Source organism: Dermacentor variabilis, chromosome 5 (genome assembly GCF_050947875.1).
Source record: "Dermacentor variabilis isolate Ectoservices chromosome 5, ASM5094787v1, whole genome shotgun sequence".
In the NCBI taxonomy this organism is placed as follows: domain Eukaryota; kingdom Metazoa; phylum Arthropoda; class Arachnida; order Ixodida; family Ixodidae; genus Dermacentor; species Dermacentor variabilis.
In genome coordinates this window covers 78,509,296-78,531,453 of record NC_134572.1, presented here as the reverse complement: position 1 = coordinate 78,531,453, position 22,158 = coordinate 78,509,296, and the positions used below count along the sequence as shown (strand labels likewise).

Below are 22,158 nucleotides of genomic sequence, written 5' to 3'. Positions count from 1 at the left end.
GTAGCAGCGTTAACGACACTGCCCTCATTGTCCACGACAACTATGGTAAACACCATCCTCTCCTCGTTAAAAGAAGCATCGACGAAGCCAACCTTCTGATTCTCATCACGAATGAGTCTCAGCAGGCAAGCCCCCATGGCCTTTCTTCTACCCACATTTCGCTCCGGATGCATGTTCCTGGGAACAGGCTTGACGTGATACCGATTACGGACCTTCAAGGGAATACCGACATGAAGCTGCGAAATCTTCTCCTGAGGAACACCTAACTGAATGAACGAAGAAATAGGCGATTTACTTTCCAGGATGGTTCACTAGTCTAAGTGGGGAAGGAGATGGCAGAAGTAAAAATATATAGACGAGTAATATATATATATATATATATATATATATATATATATATATATATATATATATATATATATATATATATATATATATATATATATATATATATAAATTGGCTTTGAATACTAAATTGAATACTGAATACTGAATTAGAGAACGCACACCTTCATTGCGAACAAAGTGAACTTCACATAAGGATATTTTGCCTAAATCGATTAAAGAAATCTGCAGGAAGTCAGGAAAGATACATTAATGATGACGTAAATAATTGCAAGATATCATGAAAGAAAGAAAGAAGTAAAGAAAGCGATTCTCTACGCGACACATTAGAAAGTCGTGCCTTTCGGTATTGAGTGAGTGAGTGAAGTAACTTTATTTCGGTCCAGAAAAGACGCAGGGGAGACCCCGCGCCACACGGCTATAGTCCCATGTAGGGACCGCCAAGCCGAGCTTGACGGCCCGATCGCGGGCACTCTGGACGGCCAGGGTTTGGTCGTTGAGTTCGGGGCTGCCCAAGAGCGCAGCCCACCTATCCTCGCTGAAGGAGGAGCCGATGGCTTCACACTCCCACAACACATGGTCCAATGTTGCCCTTAGTCCACAGGCAGGGCAGTCCGCGCTGGGATATCTTTCAGGGTATATGGCATGAAGAACCGCGAGGTTAGGGTAGGCACGGGCTTGTAAATGTCGAAGGGTAACCGCCCGCGCCCTGCATAAGGCGGGGTGCGGGAGGGGGAATACCCGTCTTGACAGATAGTAGTGCGTGGTGATTTCATATTTCATATTTTCACGGGATATGCATTAACAACACGCATTTCAGGCGGTCTTAGCACTTCTATTTCAACCGGTAGAAACAAGCCATCATTCTCATGCCGTACTGTTTCGCCAAAGACACAAAAATATGCAAATCTTTCGTATAAATAATTCTTGAATGGAACTCGACTCGAATAACGAAGACTAATTAATTCACGTTCGAAATTGTGAATATTTGGACACCCCTAGAAAAAAGGCAAGCGCAAGGACAACGAAGAAGGAGAAAAAGTTGCGAGAGAAGAAGAAGCTGCCTCGTCTTCGCGGTCGGAATGCAGGTATTCAGAGAACTAGTGTTCTTTATTAAGTAATTACGTCCTGTAGAAAAGAAATACTCTTTACCGGGGTCTTTAACTCCCATCATGCTTCTTGGGGTTTTGAGACCGATTCGAGAGGTAAGCGTTTGGGGAATCGGGCTGCTAGCAGTAATTTACCATTCGCTAACGAAAGGGCAGCCACATTTGCTTGTTGTCGATCTCTTTCAGCGATAGATCTTACTTTCACGAGCTTTAATTTGCGTATCTACACATGGTCTGCTATAAACTGGGGCACGAGCAGTAACCATCTTCCTACATTTTTTGAGCTTGTATTGACTCAAGTTACTACGCATTCATATACTTTCATTAATTACAGCACACTTGAAAAGGTCTTACGCATGGCTTTGGGATAATGAAGAAAATACCACAATTTATTTTCTGTCTTAAAAGATTCTGTAAGGAAGCCTCAGTTCACTGCGCACGCCACTAAAAGTGGGTCTTCTAACCCTTGGTGGATCACGGACTGCTCACGGAATTACAGGGTAAGAGAAGCAATGTTACAATATCTACTTCCAGTGTCCTAGCAATTGGAGAGACAATAAGTTCGCGGCAGCAACATCTGAAAGAGCAGATGCAAATGCGAAAGACAACTTTGCTTGTAAGCACTTCGACTATCTTTCAAAGGCCACCAACAGCAAAACACTTTTTCGATTTATGAGAATTAAAAAAGGTAATTCCGGCAACAAATAAACGTCGACTTTGTGCTTCCAACGCCCTGAAAATTGGCCAAATTACCGGAGGATATATGCTAAAGGTCTAGAAGTCGCTTTAAGTCTATTTTGCCCTAGCACGCTACGTCGCCTACCCATGGTGAAGGCTTTGAAGAAGTTTCGGAACTGACAAATGTAGTAAGCCATCTGCCCGATTGAGTGCCAGGTACCGATGGCCTTACTACACCAGTAATAAAAACATTTTTTAAAGATATCGCGTCACGCATTGCTTACCATGGTAATCCATTTTATTAAAAATCCGTGGATTTCTCCGGAACGGAGACTTGCAAAAGTAATACTATTCATAAAAAACCAAGGTGCCAGTTATCTATTAGATAACATTAGGCCAATATCTGTTACATTTAACCTAGTAAAACTCATCGAAAGAATCTTAGACGACCGCATATATAATTGGCTAACAGATAACATGATTTTGAGCCCATGTTAAGTTGGCTTCAGACGTGGGTACTCGATTTGGTGTAACCGATTTGGTGTGCCCATGTCAACCTAGAAAGCCTTATTCAACTAGCTTGATGTCAGAAAAAATATGCAGCCTTAACTACTTTGGATATCACTGAGGCGTATGACAGTGTAGAGCATGTGAGCCTAATAACTGCGCTTCAGAATGCAAGTCTGCGAAATGATTTTGCCGCGTGGGTGTATGCATTTTCAAACAGCAGGGAATTTTACTGCTCTCAATGTGGATTGTCTTCCTTAACGTATAAACAGTCAAGAGTTCTACACCAAAGATAAGTCCTATCGCCATTGCTGTTTAAAGTTTTCTTAAGTACTGTTCCTTTGCAATGGAATGTGCACGTGAACGTATACGCCGATGACATCGCATGTTTTTGCTGCATCGGTAGATGTGCATACTTACTTTGTTTAGCGCAAAACAACGAACACAAGAAAGACAGCTAAAGCGGACTTATACGTCGGCTAAAGCCGATCTATAGGTACATAACCTTCTCAATATCTCCAATTACGTATAATCCACCGCCACATCTCCTTCTGGCTTCCATCTGTGTTATTCAGAGAATGATAATCGGTGGCCCTCAACACACTTTGAAGTTTCTCTTAGAAAACTACGCTGTCGTATTCCACCGTTAAAGTTTCATTTACACTGGTCTGGTCTGGCTTTGTCCCTTTTTTTGTTATCTTTATAATGTATCTGCACCGATGGAACCTAGCTTGTCCTATCCTGCCACCAGTTTTCAAAGCAACGAAAACATTTAAAAGTTCCGTTTCGCCGATTTGGGCTATCATTAACTTCGCGAGCCATTCTATCCCTTGGAACATCTTCACTGGGATTCAGCCACAGGAACGACTGTATTACAATTGATAGCTTTGTCAAGGACACAAAAAGATTACCTTATTAAATTTAAAAAATTATGTGTTATTCTTCTTCGTTTTATTTCTTGCTATTAAAATATTTTATCTCCAAGTTTATTATACGTTTCTTCTTATCTCCACATTTTTTGTTCTTCTCTCACACTTATGATATTGCCTGATTCTTGGCCAATTCCTGGTACTGTATGTGAGCCCTTGTTTGGAAATAAGAACAATTTCCTTTCTTGCTCAGCCACAACTGCATGTTCTTCTAGACCAGTTTTCCAGTTTATGACCCTTTTACAGATATTTCTTGGCTGGAAACTTGTTTCTGTGCTTGAGGAGGGGTAGCGGAAATTGGCCGCCGCCTGAGTTGTGTGAGGTAGCCTATAGGCGGTATCTGCTTTGAAACGCGGCGGTTTTATGGCTAACCGCCACAAATGCCTGCAGTTCCGCCAGATAACTAAAGATTTGACCTCCACGCCGGTAACGAATGTGCCATCGTAGTGTACTAATGGCGTGTTGGGATAGTTTCAATAACTGCGGTTTGGTTGTCTAGTACGGTCCATCCACAGGGCCTAGAAAAAAAAACGTTTAGAAATAAAAACATGCCGTTTGACTTGTATGAACTTTTGAGTGCTTAGTTTTATCCATGACAACTATTCACGAAATTATTATTGAATATCTGTGCCCGTGACAACTTTTTACGAAATTAAGAATGAAATTATTGGCTGGGTTGTAGGAACTGCTGAATGCTTATTTTGATGTTCACTTCACATTACTTTCGAGTGCATTGACAAGGCTCCCGTCGCTACAGTGAAGCTTCTTGCTGAACATAAAATAACGCGGCATAAACGAAAGTCTATTGGGAAACGATGGTTTGCAAGTATACAGTCTCGAAACAAAGCATGTGGAAATGTGTTCTGCTCTGTGAAAGACCTCGCTGGCCTGCCGATGACCAACTTTGGGACTTCGAAATTTAGGAACTCTATAACGCACAATTTTTTTTCGCCTTTGAAATTGCAGTTGGACGCCTTCGTATAACGAATGGCTTGGGGCCTCCGAAATCATTCATTATACAGGTAACTTCGTTGTAAAGGTCGCGCACAGCTCGCAGTCGAACTCTGACGAAATTATTCCTTCGTTATACAAGTTATTTCATTGTAGAGGCGTTAGTTGTAGAGGCGCTCGACTTAATTCATTACACAATTTGTCGTGCAGGATCCGAGAGTATAAACCGAGCACCTGTCCACGTCCCCACTTGGGAACTGCGCCGGTGATTCCTCCTGCAATGGATGCTTCTGCGTTCAGCAAAGGTATTGACAGAGAAGGCGACGTCGTCAGCGAGAGAACAAGGGTGGACAGGGCAAGCTCGCTGCCGGAGCACGCCAGGTCCTCGAAGAACAAGCGATCCATTCTGCACAGCCGATTCCACATCAAGCTGATCGCCACCTACCTGACGCCCATACTGCTGCTGCCTCTCTTCGTCTTCCACAACACCCCGGTGAGCGGCGCGATATAGGCGGCTTCGCGCGTATACGCAGTAGCAGCGAATGCGCTGAGGTGAACTTCGCCGTACGAGCAGTAATTGCAACGATACGCGGGGTATGAACGAGGCATGCTCCCTGAGATCCCACGCAGGCAGGGACACTACACAGAACAGAGCAAAAATCAGTTTGGACTGGTAAAGTGTTACTTCAACGTTCCATTTGTATTAATTTTTGTGGGAAGAAAGTCTTTATTAATAAAGAAGAGAAGACTGCAAAGATTTTAGCGCCAAGCCTCGGCGCCGGCACATGAGTGTCATGTCACAGATTTAAGAGAGAGAGAGAGAGAGGGGGGGAGAGAGAGAGAGAGAGAGGAAAGCTCTTAAGCGAGAATTATTCGTAAGAGAAAATTCGTGCCAATTTTCATGCTGGACATATTACTATAGCGAAGGCGGCCGGCCAGTGGCAAGGAGCACTTATGAACGAAAATATTTGTGAATTCGGGCCCTCGAAATCGACTATGCCGATTCTTATGTTCCTTCATAATACATTGTTCTTCATAGCCCATTCGTTACCGATGAATGGTTAAACTAGTAAAGCAATAGTAGACGCTGTCAAAATACATAACGAGAGAGTGACAGTTTTGCTATAGTATAAGCGTGATTAACTAACGAGGTTCACAGCAGTTGAATATTTATTCAATTTTAGTATGCATACATAAGTATGCATACTTATGCATGCATACTTATGTATGCATACGTATGCATGCAGGTGGCGGCAGAAAGTTAGGTGGGTGGATGAGATTAAGAAGTTTGCAGGGACGACATGGCCACAATTAGTACATGACCGTGGTTGTTGGAGAAGTATGGGAGAGGCCTTTGCCCTGCAGTGGGCGTAACCAGGCCGATTATGATGATGATGATGACGACATAAGTAAATGTTTATAATGTGCAGAAAGAGGTTTAATAGTAAACACTGTAGGGGGACCAGTTATAATATGTTACAAATAATAAAAATACTACTAAACATCAAAAAACAAAAAAAAACAAGGAAAATGTAACTAATGAAATACTTAGTATAAGAGTAATACTGTAGAGTAATAATTACTCTATATTTATCAGTGTAACTATACTATATTGCTACGTGTCACTCGAAGAAGATGCAGATGTTGATCCTTGGGATTTAGTTTGATGTGCCCATATCAGCCACTACATGAAGACGACGACGTGCCTTGCTTTATCTCGGCTGGCTTTCATCTTGCCCGGTGCTTACCATAGCACACTTGTAAATATACCACGTAAATAGTTTCCCGCCTACTTGGTTTCCACCGTAACATTATATTAACTATAAGTAACCGTAAATAACTATAATATTAAACTATAGAGTACGAACAGTATATATAGTGCCCAGAAAAAGGCCACATTTTATTTACATTTCTGTTAGCGTCCTTCTTTTTCTTTTTAATCAGAGACTACGCGAAGGAGAGCTGCTGCTGAAACGTATTGTAGCACATTCTCCTCCCCCTCTTGACTGTTGTCTACAGGAGAGTGTTGCAGGTTATCAACAGTTAACGTGCACTGTTGATGCAGAAGACGCGCTGCGCCTACGTGATGGTGTTGGTGTTCATCAACTGGGTGACGAGGACCCTGCCGCTAGGCGTCACGGCTCTCATGCCCCTGCTCTACCTTCCCGCGCTGCGCATAATCAGCTACGACCAGGTCGTCGGCATGTACATGAACGTGAGTGGGCATCAAACATTTGCGCCTATAAGAACTACCGCTGTTGGCCTTATTTTTTTTCTCTTGCAAGCATCTCGCTACATCGACACTAGAAATCCCCTGGAACCCTCCATGCGTGTTTGCTAATCCGCCAAGAGAAATTTTGAAAGGTAACTAAAGTCAGTAATAGCAAAACGAGCGTTTTTATGCGGTGCAATGTATGAGCTAAATTACGATTACGATTCTGCAAAGAAGTATAGGAGAGGCCTTTGCACTGCAGTGGGCGTAACCAGGCTGATGATGATGATAGGAAGGAACGTATGAGACACGTGACTTTATGACGTCATATTTCATTACGGCGACAGTCGAGTGCGATTGGTTGAGTGGGTTCGCGGGCAGCGCAACGTCAGTACCATCGAAGGCATACACGCCAGTTAAGTGTTGCTATATTTCTCTTGCAAATGTTCCAATAAATCTCGTTAAAGATTTACTGCAATCAATGTGTGAATGCGTAATTTTTAAAGGAACATTTTATTCAAATGAATGAATGAATTATTACACTTTTATTGAAAAGGCTGGCGCTTTAGTCTACGAAGGGCGTTCTAAGGATTTCAGCTATGGTAAACGTGTGGAAAGATTGGGGTAAACTGATGACGTTGGTCACCCTCTATAAACTACCACATTTTCTAAACAAGCCATTTTACCGCAGAACTTGCTCAAAATCCGCAAATATGGAGAACTTCAGGAACGTGTGCTATATTGTAGACTTTGACTTTAGGCTTTCCTCACTAGATGAGGGAAATAACGTCGCATTGATATGTAAATTGGCGAAGTCGGGTACATATCCATTTTACGGTAACCACTCTGAGTTCCTGTGCAAGATTTCTCTCTGTATACCGTTAAACTCACAGAACACAGTTCTCCTGACGTTGGCGGCCATCATGATGTCGATCGCGATCGAGACGACCAACCTACACACACGCATCGCGCTCTGGGTGCTGCTGCGGTGCGGCCAGTCGTTGCGCAATATCATGGCCGGCTACACCGTAGCCACGTTCCTCATCACGCTGCTACTCAAAAACAGCGCCACGCTGGACATCATGGTGCCCGTCGTGGACGCCACTGTGCACGAGATACACTACATCTACATGAAGGACATGTACACGCAGCGCGTCGGAAAAGACGCCAAGAAGAGGCCGTCCATCTCCTGTGAGTGGTGGGGAATCTTGTTAGAAGACAAGGTAGTCTTTGTTGACTTCATGCGGGTTTGGCGTACCTGAGATCTGGTTATCTATATTATAACCTCTTAACAAAAGGGGGCAACTTCGTTACTTTGGAGCGCCGTGCGAACATGATAGAAGAGTCAGAATGTAAGCCTCAGTTAACCAATGAAGAAGCGAAATTTAGTCGCTGACTAGGCAACATGAACGCTACGGGCGTAATTTAGCACCGATGTAGGGGAAAACTAACCACATTGCACCATAGACTGCACTCCTTCTGGGATCAGGCCACTTAGCCTTTTGGTCCAAAAAAAAAGGGGGGGGGGTATGTCAACCAAAGTCGAGGCGAAAGAAGACAACGTCGACGTACATGCGCGTTAGCGAAAGCGAATGAAAAAAACCCGACTTGAATAAAAGAAATAGAGGGTTTGAAAAAAAGTAAGGTTTCACAATGGAGCGAAGAAACAGATGCAAATAATGAAAAAATATCTTGGAATTATGCAAAATTGCATAATTTTTAAGGCCCCATTTTCACTACGTACACCACACATGTTGACCCAGTTTTCATTCGAGTCGACTATGGATAACTTGCCTTCTTCTTTTAGAGTCCAGCTCTTAGGCGCTCGTTCCTGCGGCGAGTGTCGGCGTTGTCCCTCGGTGTAACCGAGCGAACGAGCACAGCGAAAGAGGAAAGCCAACGCGGTGCGCAGCGTGAGGAGGAAAGCGTAGTGCCGCTCAAGACTTGCGACGACCGCTACGAGACGGTGCCAGAGGAGCGTGTCGTCGTCTGTTCGCCAATGGCATCCGGCGAGCGCGTCGCACGATACCAAATAACGCGTTGCATGAGCGGATGTCTGTCTGCGGCGGCTGCTGTGATCGCTCCCACGAGACACCCACGCGCTGCCTGTCGTGATCTTCCGATTAGCGGGGCAGTCACTTCACACTTCATTCCGTTTGCAACGTGCCGTACGAGATGGATGGTCCGCGCCAGTCAGTATATCGCGAAATGAAAACGCGTGTAGAGCCGCGCTCAAATTTTGTATGAGAGAGTATCGTAATCGTCGGCGATTTTTTTTCTCTTGTTATGGCAAGTGTTGTGTGTAAATGGGAATCAAAGAGGCTTAGCAACTAAAATTTCATTGCGTCCTTGAGCAGCTGCTCAGAACTAACCTCAGTAAAGAACTACGAAGTCACGGTAATTAATTTATTACGCAATCTTTTTTTGTTCATTTACACAGTGACTTAGGATTTGGGTACTGAAGCTGGAGAAAAAATTGCAATAGACTGATCACACTGAGAGGTTCACTTCGCTGTAATTAGGCCGCGGATGATGACAGTGGCAGTCCAAAACGTGCTGAATGGGACTTAGGACGGCTGGCGCGTTGTTTCATGCCAATTTCCTGAGTGGTGGTTCATAACATGCTGAATAGGAGGACGGCTGGAGCGTTGTTTCTGGTCTTTTTCCTGACGCTTTTATTCCCACGACAACAGGTTGTAACTACTGCATTTAAGAGGAGGGAGGTGAGAAAACGGAGATTAGGAGAGAATAAGATTATGTAATATAGAGAGGTTGAGGAAGGTCCATCTCTACTTAAACATGGGAACGAAAATAGCTACTTTAAAAGAACAAAACAATGCAGCTGTCCACAACAGTATGCTCAGGCTTGCCTGAGCTCAAGTACAGCGGGAATAACAGCGAGCGCTTTATAGATACAACGGCGCTGGCAAGGTAGGCGTGCTTGCACTTCACAGCCTAGTCAGACCTATTGACAGGAGCTCGAATTTTGACTGGTGTCATCTCGCAAGTGACATCACCTGAGCTTCGCAGGCACTCCTCGCATACGCTTTTTTTACTCTCACGTAATTAACTATGCTCTCAAGTTTCATTTTGAAGCAGCATGATGACGTAAGTTTGCCGCTTCTATGTCTTGTGCTGTTACGTCTCAACACTGCCATGGGCATTGATTAGACGTTTGCCTCGAGGCAACCCCACTGTGCCTATCCAGAAGTCAACGCAACGCTGACACCAACTGTTGGCGGGTCCACAAAAGACCCCTCTACCTGCACCTGAGAACTTGAACTAATGATGAAAAGGGCCAACGTCGAATGCTACCGTGGGAACGGCTTAGACTTCGAATTTACAGGTTGCTACGCGCCTGCTAAATATGCGGGGGCGACAGTACAACATTGGAGGTGGAGTTCGGCGGAACGGTACGATACCATATAGGCAGGATATGGTGACCGATTCGGTGAATGTGATTGGCCGTGATGCAATAATCAGATTTCCTGGCCCAGGGATGAAGAGGGTATTAAAAGCGGAGACCTTTCGTGCAGTGAGGGTGGGTTGACGTGTCCTGACGGGAACTCAGACGTTTAATGTGTCCTGACAGGAACTCAGACGTTTAACATCTGGGGCCAGTGTAGATAATGCAAAATAAACCCTTTTTCCTTCATTCTTACTACCGTACGTACACGTCAATGGGCTTGGTGGATTCCTTGCCCGAACGCCACCTCGAGCCGCAACAGTGCCGTACTCGTACCGTATACCTTGGTGCTCCCGAAGTATGCAGGCAACTTTCCTTTGATGACAGCTTTCTTTTCACTCAACATGGACAAAAGTGTATTACCCATGCTTACAGGCACATATTGATGTTTTTAAGTTAATGTGTATATATGGTGTCAACATTCGTGTGACTCTATGAGCGTATTTTAGTCGTGTTAGCAATTCAACTAGGTGACTTAACGCTTTAGTTCTATTTCAGACCTAGTGCGTAATTTTACACCCGTGGTTTCAAAGACTCTTTCCTCTCACGTGGCGCAGACATTGCCAGTGCTCTCAACTTGGACGATATTCAGATGCGGCGTATAACAACGTGAGTATATCTCCACCGCTGATAGATTTAAAATTTCAGCTCAATATCGTCCGTAAGAAAGGACTAAGCTACAGGGATATAGAAAAATAGGTAACGGAAGAGTTAAATGCTGCTGATAACGCAAACAACGTAGCTGCAGCGTATTGTAGGCGGCCCTCATGCCTTGAGACAAAGGCCACCAGCTGTGTTGGCTCAGTGTTCATGCTATGAGCACGATGGCACGCGCAGGTTCGATTATCCATTGCGGCAGCCGCACTGTGATGCCACAGAGTTGGATATACTCGAGCGATATACTGGATATACTTATGTACCCGCCGAAGAAACCCATGCTGGCCAAAAAAGTTTCGGTGCTAGTCTCTACGGCGACTCTCACAGGGCTGGTGTTGCTTCGCGATGTTAATCAACACTTACGACAGCGCTAGTCTGGATACCCGTTTCATAGCCTTTATAAACTGTGTCTCTAGAATTTTCCCAAGTGAGCCTTAACATACTGATATTTATTTTATTTATTTAGAAATACTGTCAACCCTCAGTTGAGGGTCATAACAGGGAGGGATGTTACATATACGTTCGTACAAGACAGCCAGATACAAAAGAAATATGCACCTGCACTACAGTGTCCTACGGATACAATACAAGATACGATATACAGACTATAAGACATGTATTCAAATGTTCAACCAGCTACCGCACGCACACAAACAGAAAAAAAGGAATATAAAGGATGGGTCCTCTTTGAGCGACGTTCGTATGATATTTTTTTGATGGATTAAGGGGGTGTCGGTAACAAGGCCATACCCAATCGGATATTTGCGAAACAGGTGCACGAAAATGATTCGAAATCGATGTTCTACAAACAGCGCATACGTTGCGAGGCGCAGTGGCACAGACGAAACATTGGCTGTTGGTTTCGTGTGCACAGGAGGTTCATCAAAATCCGCAAGGTGCTCCTGATCACGGTCGCCTACACGGCTAGTCTCGGCTCCGTGGGCACTCTCAGCGGCACCATCACAAACTACGTCACCAAAATGATCGTCACGTCGTGAGTGTTGTGCCTACACGGTTACTTTCTACGGCATTTGAGTCAATCCTCATATAACTCTATGCCGATCTGGGGCCTTCGCATGGCAGTTTTGAATCGCGCTTGATTACGGCCCTGCTCGACTCGATCCCTCAAGCTTTGAAAGAAATCGTCGAACGTGACCGAACACCACCGTCGGTACGCTCGAGCTGAGTTAGTTGATAAATGTAAAGCAAGAACAGAAGTTAACGAGAGTTAAACTTTCAAATAGATTAAATAATAACGTAATGCTGCGCGTTAAGGCTGTTGCGCGGATGCACATGAATTTGCAAGTCAGTGTTTGCATTCTGTAGCACTGATCGGATTATTGAAATTTGGGCTGCTAAGCACGATGTCGCAGATCAAATCGCGGCTACGGCGGCCACATTTCGATGGGGGCGAAATGCGAACACACCCTTGTACTTAGATTTAGGTGCACGTTAAAGAACCCCAGGCGGTTCCGCAGTCCCTCACTATGGCGTGCTTCATAATCAGATCGTGGTTTTGGCACGTAAAACCTCATAATTTATTTTACTTAATGAAATCTAACCATGGGTGTTCCACCTAGCAATAAAAAAAAAACGGCGCCATCATTGGAAATGTTTTGTTGCATTGTTTTGTTATCAGATACATATTTGTCAACTACAGCTTACGAGAACATTCGCACTTGTTGAGCTAGTGACGTCTTGTTCCTGCAAAAGGTTTGAGGTTGCCTTGAAGCAGAACATCATTTCGCGTTCACGTTAGAAAACATTCGATGCAAGTTTAATGAAGATCGACGCTTTTGGCAAAACAACGGATCTTAGGCATGGGCCTGTCGTCTTGTTACAAAAACGCTCTTATGGACAGCGCGGCACTTTCGGAATGGTAGAGTCACGAATCGAAATCAAAACGACCCTGCCCTGGGGAAACTACGGAAGGCTTCAGCTAATTTGTGTCTTGTGTTTACTCGTAGGCGATTCCCCAAGGTAGACTCGGTCACATTCCTGTCCTGGATGACCGCTTTCCTCCCGGTTGCCTTCTTCGAAGTCTTCATTGCGTTCATCGTGTTGTACTTCATGCACATGCGACGACTGTGAGTGCTTTTTCTTTTCTTTTCAGGTTATGCCTTTTAATTATCTCTTTTCTAGTTATCTCCTTTCTAGCTATTTATTTTCTTCATTTCTACGCGATCAAGCTGACGCAATTCCTGCTTAGACTACATAACACAAAGTGGTCTGAAATTTACAACTAGAAAAATTTACCGTGATTAAAGAAAAAGATTCTCTCCCAGTACAGCAAGACGATCCTGTGATGGGTGCTTACAAACATATGTCGACCCTCCGTCTTATTAGGTCATGAGGACTCTCGTTCCGTAAGTGCGTCAGTGGTGCTTGAAAGCCACTGGTGATCGAGATTGTAAATGTATACCTGCGTCAGTGCACTGCAGAGCAGAGCCCGTAAGCTGGTTTGGCGTCACCGCGGGGCAGCTTATTGCAAGCGAGGCTTTAAGATTAGGCCCGGGGTGTCGAACTAGAAGTTTTCATTTGGGGCAGAACTATATAGTTCACCATTCTGTCCACTGGTGCAGCTCTATGTCGCCCAAGGATCGGTGACGAGCGATTCACGGGCTTTCGACAATCGCAGGATGCCAGCTCCCGATGCTGACGCTTAAATAAGAATGATTAAATTGATTCACTTAATTAAATTATAAGGTTTTAAGTGCCGAAACCGCGATCTGATTATGAGGCACGCCGTAGTGGGGGACTTCGGAATAATTTAATTGGACCACCTGGGTTTCTCTAAAGTTCACATAAACCTAAGTGCACGGGTGTTTTCGCACTTCGCCCCCATCTAAATGCGGCCGCCGTGGCCGGGATTCGATTCCGCGACCTCATGCTTAGCAGCCCAGCACCATAGCCACTAAGAAACCACAGTGCGCGATAAGCATCCTATTAAAATAGCCCATATATGCCTTGTAACCGCAATACCATATGTACATAGGAGTTTACGTGGGAAGATACGGGTTTTTACTCAGCATTCCATAATATAACATGGAATTATGAATATGGGTCATGTGTTCTTTACTGATGTAGAACACGTTGTACAGAGGGAAAAAAAGAAACTTGCGTGCGTTATAACTGCCTAACAACACGGCATAAACGAGAAGAAAAGGGATTAACCGAGTGGTCCTATTTTTATGAATCAAGTCAACTAGCAATGTCATCAAGGACAACATAGGGGAAATTACTCGTACTTACTAACCTAATTAAAGAAATGATAAATTAATGGAAATAAATGTGGGTGAAAAAAAAACCATATATCATGACATCGTGATATATATGGTACGTATAGAATAATACATTGCAATCGAGCCGGATCAGTATTGGTCGTGATCGAAAGTGCACCATGTGACATCTGTATAAGACACGTAACATCATATGTTGTTAATAGACATTGGACCTGTACACTTATGGATAGGTTCGGGATATTTTATGCCCTAGCCTAATCTGTTATTTTAAGGGCCTAGAAACAGTAGTTGCATAATGGGCATACTTTTGGTAACAGCCGATGTACAGGGTCCTGGGACGCTAAGCTTCCAGCAATACTTCAAGGGCCACTATTAAAGGTACACTAGTTCGACTGTATTGTTCTGTAAGGCGGACGCATTTCACGGGTATAAAACATTTCACTAGTATCCTCGATGAGTCAAAATGTAAATCTTCACCAAAGCACTTGACGGACTACGCTTATATTGTGAAGTTCAAGACGGCCGTTGTACAAGGCAAGGTAACTATTCTCCTGTTGAACACTTTCTACTAAGCTTAAATATCGGGCATAAGTGTTGGCCCTCACTATGGTAATAAGTCTACATAGCATACGACATATCGTGGCACGTGATTTTTACGATATTCCCGCTGATGACATAAATTATATACGTCTTTGAATTTGTTATCTAAATACGATATCGGCTAACATTTCTAATCGGTGAAATGGTAATTAAGAAGTCATTTGTCAAGTAAATAGCTTTTGGGACATTACCTTTAAACCTTTATTGCTTTCTTTCAAGGAAAATGTCGTTTTAACCCCAACTTCGAAGACTGTACTAGCGCGCTTCGTGTAGCGCTATTATAACTTAACATTCCATTTTACTGTTTTTAGTTCGTTCTTGCTTCGAGCCACTGCTATGTTAGACTTCAGTTTGCCGTTCCTGACGGCTGTCGTCAGCGTAGAAAAAAAAGGACAGAGAAGTGAACGCAGCTTTGCTGAAGCTGAGTCAACATGTCACAACGAGAACTGTGACTCAGGAATTCCACAAGTGAGTCGATCAGACTACGCATTGCTCGAACAAGGGAAAGAAAGCAGATGTTCAGGTGCACTGTTCTAGCCTTGTGTTTTGGCGTTAAACACTTTATTGCACTAAAGGCTGGCCAACGCGAGATATTGCAAAATTACAAAAAAAAAAGAATTGATTTATGCATGATTTGCCTTTTTTTCGGACGGTCATTTACACATGCATTTTTGTATCCAGTTGTGAAAGCGTTCACAAACTTCTGTATAATGTGGTGCAAATTTCGTTGTACCTGCGCGCTTTTTCTCTTCGTTTACTCATGACAGCCATGTCACATAGGTTAGATACTCACGTGTCGTGACTGCCCTGTCACGCATACAGGTCACAAGACTTACACGGACTGGAATTTACTTGCGTAGATTTATTTGTGACGAACTAAATGTTCAATTCCTAACCATTACGCAGGCACAAAACGGCAAAATATTACCGAAAATACACTTTTAAGCACTGCCATCTTTAATATACAGCCTTCTAGTTGTGCACGCTACCGGGCACATTGTCGATGAAATCGCTCAGTGGTAAAATATATGATAGCTAAATATCCTTATTTGAACAAGTAAATGTCACGAAGAGCGCAATTACTTTAATAAACCGAACATTTGTGACCTTTACGTACCTAACCTAATACTAACCATTAGGTAGGCGAAGTTATATCACCACCTCGAACATTTGCGGGATGATGATTGCGTGATGTATGTACGCCCGACAGATTTTCGGTGAGGCCCGACATGAAACAATTTCGTGTTATGAGGTTGGAATTCAGAGCTCCTGTGTGTGTTTATATTCAATTTGTACGCGCTGCGGAGGCTGCAAGCACGAGGTCGCTGGCGCGATCACCTGCCTTCCGCGGCCACATTTCGATGGAAATAATAATAATAATAATAATAATAATAATAATAATAATAATAATAATAATAATAATAATAATAATAATAATAATAATAATAATAATAGCACTCGCTCGTACCGCCTCAGTTACTTCGTGGCTATGGAGTTGGGCTGCTAAGCACGAGGTCGCGGGATCGAATCCCGACCACGGCTGCCGCATTTCGATGGGGCCGAAAACACCCGTGTGCTTAGACTTAGGTGCACGTTAAAGAACCCCAGGTGGTCCAAATTTTCGGAGCCCCCCACTACGGCGTGCCTAATAATCAGATCGTGATTTTGGCACGTAAAACGCCCTAATTAAATTTTTTGTCATGTTCTCGTTTATCGTGCTTCGGGTGCACGTTAAAGAACCTGGTCTGGTCAAAATTAATCCCGAGACAGCCCCCGCCCATAACGGTGTCCCTCACAATGTCAGCTTCGGGCGTTAAACCCCACAGATCGAGTAAAATAAAATTTAGAAAAAGGAAATCGTGCGCGTTTTCGAATATTATTTAACACCGACAGGTCTGAGTTTTAGTTCTAGAGCGACTCCATGTAGAGCGCGCGCTCTGTACGGGAAGCAAGTGGGGCCCGCACCGATACGGAGTGTTACGAGGCTACCGCTTGGCAGATACCCGTGCTGTCTGAATGGATTCGCGATCGCGGACGGCTGTTGCCACGGCTTGGGGGTGTCGTTTGCACATGGCGCGTGTACGACACATAGCCGTCCGTTCTGACATCTCGAGGACGACTCGCTGGAACGTGCGTCCTCGCTCTCCCTTTGCAGTGACCCTCATGTGTATAAAAAAACACGCAGTTTCTGCAACTGCGGGATGCAGCGCACGACATCGATGTAGTGATTTCGGGCACTGTAATACTCTGCTGGCAATAAACGTGAAACGTCGGTGCAGATTATTATATTTTTTTAGCTATTGTGAACAGTATGAAGTCGAAAGCAAAAAAAGAAAGATAATGAAATATTGGGTTTTACGTGCCAAAACCAGGATATGATTATGAGGCACGCCGTAGGGGGGGGGGGACTACGGAAATTTGGACCACTTGTGGTTCTTTAACGCGCACCTAAATCTAAGCGCACTGGTGTTTTCGCATTTCGCCCCCATTGAGATGCGCCCGCCGTGGCCGGAATTCGGTCCCGCGACCTCCTGCTTAGCAGCCCAACATCACAGCCGCTAAGCAACCACGGTGGGTTCGATGCCGAAAGCAGTCGTAGGCATTTAGACATTCATAATATCTCCGATAAACAGTCAAAAGTTGACAATCTGCTCGTGATCAATGGGAGGAAACACTGAATTCGTTTATAAAGCAACGCTTATTCGGGAAGCATTTATTTAAGCATTTAAGCGCTTGTCCGTGTCTGTTCTTGTGTCGTCTGTTTGGCGATTTAGTACTTCAGTGTATATTGGCGCATTTGACACGAGAATATGTACTATGCCGTGCACTCTCTTGGGGGGGTCATATTATTTGAATGGCAAATTTAGACTTTTTTTCCAAGTCGTGTTTCTCTCAGTAATACACGCTCTACTAAAGTGCTGTTGTGCCATTACCACCAGCCCCGAATCCGAATCTACAAGATGCAGAATTTATCCTGCGAACGCCCTTTGGACAAACCCTAGGATGCGCCGAAAGGCACAGCGCCCTAAACTTTCCCTTGACAAGTCAAGATGCTGAGCCGTCAGGCAGCGGCGTCCTGAGGAAAAGCATCGGCAAGCGACATGTCCAAACGTGCAACAAAGTGCTAGACAGCCCGGCGCCGTATTTCCTTTTGCCTGGAGGTCACCGCGCGCGGCAACTTTGAACCAGGTGGCCAGCGCGGTCGCTGGTTGGACCTCTCGGGCGACCGTCGAGTGCTGGCTTTGTATTGGGCCGTTTGAGTGACAATCGTTTCTCGGGGCTTTATAAGCCCCGACGCCGCCGCCGGGAGAACCGGATCCACCGACCCACCGGGAACCGAGTGCCGCTCTCGAGTGGAGTGAGATGCGTCACGCGTTGCAGTCTCAACGGACGTCGCCGAGCGGGAACAGTCGCGTTTGCTGTTAGCTCTCAGCCCCCGTGCCGATCCGAACTTGTCCTGTATAATGACCTGCATATAGTGTATAAAATCCCTTTCGTTATTCTCACCGACGCCTGACTCGGAGTCGTCGCTACCAACGCTCTGTCACGAAACGGGTGACGAGTGCTACGGGACCACTTCAAAGTTGCAACAGTGGTGGCAGCTACGGGATTGACCGGCATCGGCTACCTCGGCGCGGTGAGTGCCTGAAGTTTACCTCAAACACCAGACTTTCTCTGACACAGGTTATAGTAGCTTAGGGAAGGATTTGGTGTTGCATTGTGTTAACCTTGTGTGTTTCAAGCCTAGTGAGAGTGTTTTAAAAACCAGGGGATGCTGAGGGGGTAAACAGGGCAGCGTGTGAAATACTTGCGGATGTCTTACTAGTAGCTTTATAGTAGCGTACGGCAGGTATATTCAAAAAGGGTAACCAGCAGGAGGACAGTGTGAACGATGGAGAAGTACAAGGTCAAAGAACTTCCCCAAATTTGTGAGGAGTTGGGCATTGAGTTGGGCTCAACCAAAAAAAAGAATGCGATCCTTGAGGTCATGAGGACTGGGCACGTAACGGCTGAGGAAGCCGAAGAGGCCTGGGAGGATATCAATGAACGTCGGGAGCGGCAGGCAGAAAAGGAACGTCGCGAGGAGGAAAAGAGGGAGAAGGAACGTTGCGAGGAGGAAAGGAAAGAAAAGGAACGTCGCGAGGAGGAAAGGGAGGAAAGGAGGGAAACAGAACGTCGCGAGGAAAGGAGAGAGAAGGAGCGTCGCGAGCACGAGCTTAAAATGAAAGCGTTGGAGACCCGAAATAGCTCGCCGGCGCCTAGTCTCACTTCTAACGTTCCAAGAATACGCGATCAACTTCCGCCCTTTGTCGTCGGAGAGGATATGGCCAAATACCTCGTGAAATTTGAGCACGTGTGCGAACGGAATAGCATTGAGCGATCCCTCAGGGCACAGAATCTGTTAGCCTTGCTTCCTGGGGAGGCATCGGACGTAATAACTTGCTTATCGAAAGAGGCATTTGAGAGCTACAGTGATGTGAAGGAAGCGCTACTGCGGAAGTACAAATTGTCGCCCGAAGCTTTCCGTCCGAGGTTCCAGTATGCAAAAAAGGGCAGGGAGTCGAATGTTGATTTCGCGTTTCGTCTAAAAGCCGACCTGATGGAATGGCTGAAGGGCGAAGAGGTTTACGACGACCGCGACAAAATCGTCGAATGCATCGCGTTGGAGCAGTTCTACCGTTGCATTGATGATGATGTCAGGCTCTGGCTGCAAAATAGGCTAAAGGAGGTTAAGCTAAACAAGGCAGCAGAGTTAGCGGAAGAGTATTACACCTGCCGCAGCTTGCACAGCAAGGAAGTGCGCGTAGAAAAAGCAGATAGGAGAGATGGGTTTTCCGGGAAGCCCGAAAAACGGAAGCCATTAACTTGTTACAATTGCAAAAAGCAAGGACACATCGCTGCGAACTGCCCAGAGAAAGTTGTTTTTGCAACAAAACAGCGAAACGATACGACGCGTTCTTTTGAAAGACGGAAACCGTTAACCTTCTACAATTGCAAAAGGCAAGGGCACATCGCTGCGAACTGCGAAGAGAAAACTGCCTTTGCAACAATACAGGAAACTCGCAAGAACATACGACTATTGGAGCCATATGTGCAGGAAATCAAGGTAAACGGCAAGAAGTGCAGAGCACTTCGGGACTCTGCACCAACTATGGACGTTGTCCACCAATCTTTCGTCTCCTCGAGTGATCTTACGGGAGAGTGCGCTAGGATACGGCAAGTGGCCGAGGAGGAGAGTGTCTGTTTACCGATCGCAACGGTTATCATTGAAGGAGAGTTTGGAAAACTTAACACAGAAGCCGCTGTGTCTGCCGCCCTCCTGGAGTACTTTCCCTACCTCTTCTCAAATAGCTCGGAGCAGCTGCTGAAGGATCAGGGCAAATCATTCTTTGCCAACGTGGCGTACATTGCCCTCACGCGAGCCAAAGCGCGCCCGCTGTCGAGAGAACTTGACTTTGCGTCGGTGAGCGAACAGCGGGGCAGCACACGGACCGAGCAAGGTAACTTAAGTGGCGAGCATGCACAGGAGAGGCAGAGCTCGGAGGCTTGCGTGGGTGAGCGTGTCCTGGAAGTGAGTGGGAGTGACACGTGCAGTGCTAGCCGCGATATGGACGCGACGCCGCAGTTAGGCGACGCGCGCTCCACACTCGCTCCGGTTTCCGCCAGCTGGCAGGAGCAGGCTGCAGTTGAAAAAGACACTCTGATTCGCGAGCAACAGGAAGGCTGTTCAATAGCCGATCTGAGGAAGAGCGTCAAACGGGGAGTGAAAAAAAAAAAAGGGTTTCATTTTACGAGGAATCTGGCTTATTGTACCGCCGCTACACGGATAAGCTGGGTCGCAAATATAAGCAGCTTCTGATTCCTCGAAAGTATCAACGAAAGAAATGAATGAGCTCACTTGCTTCCTCAGTAGTATGTTTTCGGTCCAAGTGATTTCAAGGGGACCATTCTAATTTTCATTATTATTGCTGATTATTAATTGTTCGGGATATTTCGGTGTGTTGTTAATTTGAAAAATGGTTGTTTGAGCCTTGTGTACCAGATCGTACACCTGCCTCTTGTTGCAGCGGGAGCAAAAAGGGGGACAGCAATTTAGTTAGGTTGATTTGGATTATGGCCTTGTCTGGTGTTTGACGGGAGACAGAGGGCACTTGCTCGTGTTGGGTGTTGCCTTTTGCCGGTCGGTTTTGCAAGCTGCAGAACGACCAACCGGGACCAGTGGAGAGAAGCAAAGGCTTAGGAACGACCCGAGCGGAGCTGGTCGAGGTGCCTTGGCGGCAACGCAGTGAGCAGAGCTCCTGTCCTGGCAAGTGGGACCTGGGCATGTGAAGTTACCTGGCGTCCGGACACTGGACGTGAACTTGGACGAGCCTGACGAACGTGCGCGCCTGGCATCCGAGCCACGTGGAGGCAGCTCGTCTTCCCGGCGCCTTATCTGATGGCGGGGATGCTGTTGTGCCATTACCACCAGCCCGGATTCCGAATCTACAAGATGCAGAATTTATCCTGCGAACGCCCTTTGGACAAACCCGGGGCTGCGCCGAAAGGCACAGCACCCTAAACTCTCCCTTGACAAGTCAAGATGCTGAGCCGTCAGGCAGCGGCGTCCTGATGAAAAGCATCGGCAAGCGACATGTCCAAACGTGCAACGAAGTGCTGGACAGCCCGGCGCCGTATTTCCTTTTGTCTGGAGGTCACCGCGCGCGGCAACTTTTAACCGGGTGGCCAGCGCGGTCGCTGGTTGGACCTCTCGGGCGACCGTCGAGTGCTGGCTTTGTATTGGGCCGTTTGAGTGACAATCGTTTCTCGGGGCTTTATAAGCCCCGACGCCGCCGCCGGGAGAACCGGATCCACCGACCCACCGGGAGCCGAGTGCCGCTCTCGAGTGGAGTGAGATGCGTCACGCGTTGCAGTCTCAACGGACGTCGCCGAGCGGGAACAGTCGCGTTTGCTGTTAGCTCTCAGCCCCCGTGCCGATCCGAACTTGTCCTGTATAATGACCTGCATATAGTGTATAAAATCCCTTTCGTTATTCTCACCGACGCCTGACTCGGAGTCTTCGCTACCAACGCTCTGTCACGAAACGGGTGACGAGCGCTACGGGACCACCTCAAAGTCGTAACAGCGCTCTCTGCTACAGTTGCATGAAGGCATAGCAAAAAAGTGCACCATGGAAACGTGGACTAATATGTATGTAATTAAACCGCTGTAGTTAATACTGCATAGTCAAGTGTAGGTAATAATCACTTGTAAGTCCTTGCTCTGTCCCAGTGCATCCGCAGCTGAATGTTTTGCGGTCGGTTCTCCTCGCAACAGTTCTGCGTACGTATGATACCCGGTAAGCGCGTGTTGAAGTACATTTAAAACGCAAGAATGCCCTTCTTTATATATAGACGGCCGACGTACTGAGGTGAATGAATTACGATAAATTTGATAGGGATAAAAGCTATAAATAAGGGAA

At 45.8% G+C, this 22,158-nt stretch overlaps 2 protein-coding genes across 3 annotated transcripts in view; one reads left to right on the top strand and one right to left on the bottom strand.

Moving 5' to 3' along the window:
* LOC142582840 (solute carrier family 22 member 15-like) overlaps positions 1 to 22,158 on the bottom strand; it is a 66,513-nt gene that overhangs the window by 41,947 nt on the left and 2,408 nt on the right. The window lies entirely within an intron of this gene.
* LOC142582091 (Na(+)/citrate cotransporter-like) lies at positions 4,800 to 7,993 on the top strand. Its single transcript, XM_075691501.1, has 3 exons — positions 4,800 to 5,012; positions 6,585 to 6,734; positions 7,625 to 7,993. Exons 1-3 carry the CDS (start codon positions 4,800 to 4,802, stop codon positions 7,991 to 7,993), a joined length of 732 nt encoding a protein of 243 aa, XP_075547616.1.

What these genes read in the sequence shown, in the direction of transcription:
- LOC142582091 (XM_075691501.1), top strand. Translation starts at nt 4,800, where the DNA reads ATGGATGCTTCTGCGTTCAGCAAAGGTATTGACAGAGAAGGCGACGTC. An exon ending in TCGTCTTCCACAACACCCCG is followed by an intron (nt 5,013 to 6,584) that starts GTGAGCGGCGCG and finishes CTGTTGATGCAG; the next exon opens with AAGACGCGCTGCGCCTACGT. An exon ending in TCGTCGGCATGTACATGAAC is followed by an intron (nt 6,735 to 7,624) that starts GTGAGTGGGCAT and finishes TTAAACTCACAG; the next exon opens with AACACAGTTCTCCTGACGTT.